A 6,751-nucleotide genomic window follows, 5' to 3' on the forward strand; every position below is an offset into this window, starting at 1 on the left:
GCACAAACACTAGACGCCAAAGACATCAACGAAGGTTTTGGTGTATACTCTGTATTTTTTGAGACGCTTCTCTTCTTTTTACGTGCGCTGAAGCAGGGACTTGGAGATTGCAGTGCATCTTGGCAGGTGTTTCAGCCTCAGACAGTATGGCTCCACAGAGGCAGCATGATCCCACCCTTCCCAGGCCTTGGGAGGCTCTCTTTGATCCAGCAAGCGGTCTTCGTTACTACTGGAACCCCGACACGAATGTCACACAGTATGAACGACCCGTCGGCGGCCCCCCACCATCACTTCCTCCACCAGCAGGATATGTGAGATATCTTTCCTGTGACATGGTTTAGGCACCAGTTATTCTCTGGATCTCACCCAGCACAATTTCGACTTGGATGCTAAATTTTTTTGCCGGCAGTAAAAGTTTGTGGTGATTGTTGCAGGTTCCCAGCAGCAACGGGCACAGCAATGGTGTTGCTGCGCCTGCCAATGGGCATGCAAAGCACGTAATACCTGCTGCCGGACAGAATTTTACCATGAGCATGGAGCAGTATCGAGCAGAGCATGGGTTAGTGGTGCAAGGAGACAGAGTGCCAGACCCCCTGCAGACCTTTGAGTCTGTCGGTTTCACCAGCAACATCATGGATGAGGTATTGTATCACCGCCTGCCATATGCACGGCCGGCAGCCGTTGCGTGACCACACTCCACGCAGCGGCGAAGGTCGTCCTATTTGTCGGGCTCGAAGCGAAGGCGCGATTCCCTCTGTGACGGGGGCGATCGCTCTTGCTCTCTGGTCGGGAGCGCATCCAAGCCCGTCACACTGGAAAGATGCGCTGGAGTGGAGAGCCTCTGTTGTTGTGCCTGCCTATCAACGGCTCCCGAGGGTTGCTGCTGCTGCCACCTGGCTGCTGCACCAGGAGCTTGTTCTTTGGCGCAAAGCTGTGCGAGCCCAGTCCTCGCTCGCTCGAGCGGCCCATCCTCTCCTTTTTTGGAGCGTTGGGGCTGAGGCAGCACAGCTGGCGCGCACTGCAAGTTGTGGGCAGCTGACATCCTGCCGCTGCCAACCAACTGATCCCCTTCTCGCGCTCGCTTGGAACAGATCAGACGCGCTGGCTACAAGGCGCCCACGCCCATTCAGGCGCAGGCCTGGCCCGTAGCGTTGCAGGGCAGGGATTTGGTGGCCATTGCCAAGACTGGCAGTGGCAAGACCTGCGGTTTCCTGCTGCCTGGCTTCCTGCACGTCAATGCCGTCCGCCCCGACCCGCGCCAGGGGCCGAGCATGCTGGTCCTGGCGCCCACGCGCGAGCTGGCCGTCCAGATCAAGGAGGAAGCCGACAAGTTTGGCCGCTCTGCTGGCATCAGGAACACGTGAGCCCGTGCCCCAACATGCTACGTGGACACCAAATTGCTTGCTGGAATGGCTTCTGCTGTGTCATGAATCTTGGCCCACGATTTTGGTCCTTGTTTCTGGGCACACAACAAGGGCTGCCATGTGTTAATGGACCGCGCAGGCCGTATTTCTGTGCAGTTCTTATACTTGGTGATTTTGCAGGTGCACATATGGAGGAGCTCCCAAGGGGCCCCAGCTGCGTGACATCCAGTATGGTGTCCACCTGATCATTGCCACCCCTGGGCGCCTGAACGACTTTTTGGAAGGCGGCCAAGTCAGGCTCGGTCAGGTAAATCTGACCTTTTACAGCTGGCTGTCTTTGATTTTGTTGGCTGGGACGCGAAACATGTCACATTCTGTGCTGTGTTCCTGACTGGGAGGGTGTGACCTGTACAGGTTTCCTACCTTGTGCTGGATGAGGCTGACAGGATGCTGGACATGGGATTCGAGCCCCAGATCCAGCGGATTGTGCGCTCAATCCCCACCAACCGCCAGACGCTATTCTTCTCAGCCACATGGCCTCGGGAAGTGAAGGCCATTGCCTCGCAGTTTGTGACCAACAAGACGGTGAGCCTTGGTGTAATCCAAGAATTTGAATTTCCATCCTATTGATCTGCTCCTGCGGGTCAAAAGCGTGCTTGAAAGGTATTACAGATAGCAGTGGTTCAAGGCTGTTGGTTTTTTGGCTTCTGCCTGAGCTGCCTCTGCTTTTCCCCTTGCAGACTTCCAGTGCTAAGCATTGGCATGTCTTTTGCAGGTGCATGTGTTTGTGGGCGGAGTGGAGGAGAACCTGGTGGCCAACAAGGCCATCACGCAGTTTGTGCATGTAATGAAGCCCTACGACAACAAGCAGCAGAAGCTGCGCGAGATCCTGCACTCCAAGCCGACCGGCACGCGCATCATCATCTTCTGCTCCACCAAGCGCATGTGCGACCAGCTGTCGCGCGACCTCAGCCGCGAATTCCGCGCGGCTGCCATCCACGGAGACAAGAAGCAGCAGGAGCGCGACTGGGTCATCAGCTCCTTCAAGCAGGGCACCACCCCCGTCATGGTCGCCACCGACGTGGCCGCCCGCGGACTGGATGTGCGCTCCTGTTCCTCGTCTGCCTTCATCAGACGTTTGCTCGGACAGCGCGCTTGCAGCTGTGATCCCATGCTGATACTGTAACTATGATAAGCTTGTTCAAGTCATCCCTGCGGTCCGCAGTCTTGCCTCCAGCAGGTGTTGGGTCCGCAGTGTCACTTGCGGGCACCATCTGTGAATGTCCAGAATGCATGGAAGCTGCCACACAAAAGAGGGTGGTTCTTGATCTGTTGTTGATCGCTGCCGTGCAGGTGCCGAACGTCGGTGCAGTCGTCAACTACGACTTCCCCAACGGAGTGGAGGACTACATTCACCGCATCGGACGCACTGGCCGCGCCGGCGCCTCGGGCGAGGCGTATACCTTCTTCACGCCGCAGGACTCCAAGTATGCGCGCGAGCTGTCGCGCGTGCTGCGGGAGGCGAACCAGGTCGTGCCGCCCGAGCTGGAGAGCATGCAGAGCTTTGGTGCGCGCCCCTTCTGCCCCTGTTTTGTTTGACGCCATTGGCTCAGCGAGGTAATGCTGCAGATCAGCTGCATGCAGATGCGCGTGTTATTCTCCCAAGTGCTACCACATTGTGTTGAGCGCGTCTTGCACCATTCAAAATCTTTACAGTCTTACAGTCTCGGATATTATATAGGAGAGGGCATGGTCCTGTACAGTGGCTTCCGCCAATTTGTACCTGAAATTGCTGTTGGTGATTTGATTGAAGGTGGTGGAGGCCGCGGGTACTCCAGCTCCCGTTACGGTGCGCCGGGCGGCGGCGGCGGTGGCTTTGGCGGCAGCCGCGGCGGAGGCTTTGGGGGCGGCGGCGGTGGTTTTGGCGGCGGTGGCGGCGGCGGATATGGTGGCGGCGGCAGCAGCTATGGTGGCGCATCTGGTGGCAGCTACGGCGGCGGCGGTGGTGGCGGCGCTGGTTATGGCGGTGGTGCCGCTGCCGCCGCTCCCCAGTACCCGCCCGGCATGGGTGCATCTGCGTCCTTCTATGGTGTCGACAGGTGCCGCTCCTCTGCTCCTTCAGACAGCCCCAATCCGTTGTCAAGGGGATAGTAGTTGCATTTGGCTTGTCCAATGTCGTTTTTGCTTGCAAGGTGCTGGAGGTTCGCAGATTTATCACAGCTTATTGATACGGTGCGCGAGACTGATTGCCTGTTTGCTGCAGGTCTCCGGTGCGCGCTCGCTCCCCGGCTCGTAGGCGGTCGAAGTCTCCGCGCCGCGAGCGCGACCGCAGCGACAGGCGCGACCGGTCCCCTCGCAGTTCCCACCGCTCCTCGCGCCGCGATCGCAGCCGCTCCCGCTCGCGCACCGGCCGCCGCTCCACCCGCGACAGCCCCGACTACTCCTGAGCGCCTGATGAACCCCCCCGCTCTTTGAGCAGTCTTGGGTGGCAGCGGAAGACCAGTTGTTTTACGATGGGCAGGCTTGGGTTGCGTTTGGGTGTGTGAGATGGGGAGGGGCTGATTAGGAAAGCAGCTGAAGACGCTGTATGATGCAGCTGCCTGCTCACCAGATTGGCACAGGAGGCCACCAAAAGCCACAAATTAGTCACCATTGTTTGGCCAGCTGAGAACTGCAGGCATCTTGGAGAGGGACTGCTCTTGTTTGTGAGGCATGATTTCGGCATTCTGACGTGGAAGTCCTTTTGGAGCAAGACTGTAGCTCTGGAGCGCCTGAAACAGGTGCCTGTTGTGTCTCTTGTTGCACCATGCGTTGTGACAGCTGTTACTTTGCGCCTGAGCTAGCTACGCATGAAGAGTCAGAATTGGAGGCACATTGTCTCCCAGTCCTTACCACATATAAGTAATTTATTTGGAGAAGCTATTCTACACCTTTAGTAAGAATTGCTTCATAGCTGTGTTTGGGGTTTGGTCTGTGCTTGCAACTGATTATAGCTGTCTTGCTTACTAAGCGATAGATGTTGTATGGCGACTGTTTCTTGGCTGACGCTGAATGCATGTGTGATCTGGAAGCCTGAATGGGGCCGCCCTAGACTCTAGGGACCTTGGATCATCCGATGAGGCATCCCCTTGGAGCATGATGCCCTAGGGTGCCCATTAGGGTGTATTGCAGCTGGCACTGCTCGACTTGAATTTGTAATTTGTGGCTTGATTGACTTGATTGTACATGAGTCATACACACACATTGTGGAGTGTCCGATAGGTTGGCGCTTAAATGCTGGCCTACTCAAGTCCATGCCCAGGTTCAATCCCCTTTTCCATCAACCCTACACGAGGGTCATCTCATAATATGATAACATTGGACAAGATGATCAAGGTCCTTGATTCAGGGACTTTTCGCGGAAGTTGAGACCGTACTTGAGACCTTGTAGGCAAGCAGACTTCGTGTAATGTGCAGCAGTCAAGATCAGCGAAGGCTTCGACTGCGAAGGAAATTGACACGAGTGGCATGAAGTCACAATATGCAAAATTGAACCTTGGCACCGTGGACAACACTAATTTGGCATGATTCAAGATGGGAACTAGGATAGTTGGTGAAGAGTACGATGGAAATCGTCTAGTGCGATCTTGGGTTTTAGATCAGAAAGCGGGGGCTGTAGAATCCCTCGGAGTGGACGCATCAAACGAGTCCTCCGTTCTTTTGTGGTTAAAGAAAGGCTTTCTGCCGGATGGATATCCCGATGCTGTCACTTCGGACTATGTTGGTGCGTTGTCACCAGCGAATAAAGCGCCCTGAGCAAGGAGGTATCGCAGCTGTGTCAGATGCATGACTGTGAAAACCACCCTGGTCATGCTGCAGGTTTCCAGATCTGGGACTCGATACAGGCGCTGTGCTCATATGTGAGAGGCATGATATGCAGCAATGCAATTCTGACTGGGATTGGCGTTGGTAAACAGGCAAGTAGAGTGCAAGATGGTGCTCACCTCTGATCCTGCCTTGATGGATGCCGATCGTGAGATCACTGGTCTGCTCGCAGGCAGCCAGCCCCCTTGTTGCAGTGTTCCAGTTCTTTGTGCGCGATCTTGCTGGAATGTGTGGTGGTGTCCTTTTTGCCTTCACCCAAGTAAGGACAATTTTCCACGTCTGCTCAATGTTCTACGCTTGTGATACCGGGCCTTTCTGATCTGTGTATTAATGGCTGCAAACACTGAATTCTTTTCTGCTCTGCAGGGCTCGCAGCTTGATGCCTATGCCAAACAGTGGAGGCTGTTTGCAGACATCTTCAACAACGTAGGTGTGCTTCTCCTCAACCACAAGCCATGAAACCCACGTGTGCACATTGCTATCTGTCCACCGCCCTGAGTGCTTTAAATCCCTTTCCTTTTAGAGATCATATTTCCGGACGGCATTGTTGCAGGATACGCGTTGGACCTGGCAAGCCCACTCTTTCCCGACCAATTCCTTCTCCTCGCATGTCTGGGATCCCTTGCTCGAGCAGTCACAGGTGTGCAGTTCCATGTGCACTCTTGATGCATTTTTACTGTGAAGGCTCCTGTTGTTTGAACGGAAGTGCAGCTGTGCATTTTTCAACAGGTTTTGCTGTGATTTGCAATAACAATGCAGGTGTTGCTGGTGGTGCCACAAGAGCAGCTCTCACTCAGCACTTTTCCAGAGCAGACAATGCCGGTGACATTTCTGCCAAAGAAGGTTCACAGGTGCTTATTCTCCTTCACTTGTGTGCTCATTTTGCATTGTTTCCACACTGTTGTTACTTGCCCATGTTGATGAGCCTTTGCTGTGGCCATGTTCAGGAAACTGCGACAACACTGATTGGAATGATCCTTGGAATGGCATTTCTGCAGGCTGCGTCAGGTGAATAGCTAATCTTGCTGTGGTCACATGTAATCTGGTGTCATCTGCTGCACAGGGCATTAGCTGCAACTTAAAGAGTTCCATGCCAATGCAGACTCTCCTGTGGCAGTGTGGGCTGTCTTTCTTCTCCTCACATTCCTGCACATCTATGCAAACGTCAGGGCGGTGCGCGCCTTGCAGCTTACATCGCTCAATTGCTCACGATTGGACATTCTGTTGAAGCACTCCTCAGCCAGCAAGGTGACTCCTGACCCATCTCCACAGATTTGCTTCTGACCAGGCTGTGACACTGTCAGTCGACCATATTCCATTACAGCACTGTGGCCTGCGAATGCAAGAATAATTTGTCTGGGTTTCCTGTTTTTCAACATCTGCTATTTGATAGAACACAAATGGAACACAACTGGTGATCTTGTCTCTGCATTGCGCATGTGCAGAACGGCAATGGGACAGCACTGACTCCACGAGAAGTTGCCAGGATAGAACCTCTGCTACCTCCAGCTGTGTTGGAGTTG

General features: G+C 54.6%; 3 protein-coding genes across 3 annotated transcripts; 2 read left to right on the top strand and 1 right to left on the bottom strand.

Moving 5' to 3' along the window:
- Positions 1 to 146: 146 nt before the first annotated feature.
- COCSUDRAFT_28120 (DEAD-domain-containing protein) lies at positions 147 to 3,515 on the top strand (the record flags this gene model as incomplete). Its single annotated transcript, XM_005650062.1, has 8 exons — positions 147 to 335; positions 435 to 641; positions 1,092 to 1,360; positions 1,545 to 1,671; positions 1,779 to 1,949; positions 2,140 to 2,466; positions 2,718 to 2,931; positions 3,187 to 3,515. 8 exons carry the CDS (start codon positions 147 to 149, stop codon positions 3,513 to 3,515), a joined length of 1,833 nt encoding a protein of 610 aa, XP_005650119.1.
- Positions 3,516 to 3,785: 270 nt separating this feature from the next.
- COCSUDRAFT_32692 (hypothetical protein) lies at positions 3,786 to 4,577 on the bottom strand. Its single transcript, XM_005650063.1, has one exon. It carries the CDS (start codon positions 4,015 to 4,017, stop codon positions 3,802 to 3,804), a length of 216 nt encoding a protein of 71 aa, XP_005650120.1. The 5' UTR covers positions 4,018 to 4,577; the 3' UTR covers positions 3,786 to 3,801.
- Positions 4,578 to 4,937: 360 nt separating this feature from the next.
- On the top strand, positions 4,938 to 6,512 carry COCSUDRAFT_13957 (DUF647-domain-containing protein; the record flags this gene model as incomplete). Its single annotated transcript, XM_005650064.1, has 8 exons — positions 4,938 to 5,127; positions 5,223 to 5,324; positions 5,405 to 5,487; positions 5,595 to 5,658; positions 5,782 to 5,868; positions 5,988 to 6,079; positions 6,176 to 6,236; positions 6,331 to 6,512. 8 exons carry the CDS (start codon positions 4,938 to 4,940, stop codon positions 6,510 to 6,512), a joined length of 861 nt encoding a protein of 286 aa, XP_005650121.1.
- Positions 6,513 to 6,751: the final 239 nt, after the last annotated feature.

This window comes from Coccomyxa subellipsoidea, assembly GCF_000258705.1.
Source record: "Coccomyxa subellipsoidea C-169, whole genome shotgun sequence".
Classification (NCBI taxonomy): Eukaryota; Viridiplantae; Chlorophyta; class Trebouxiophyceae; family Coccomyxaceae; genus Coccomyxa; species Coccomyxa subellipsoidea.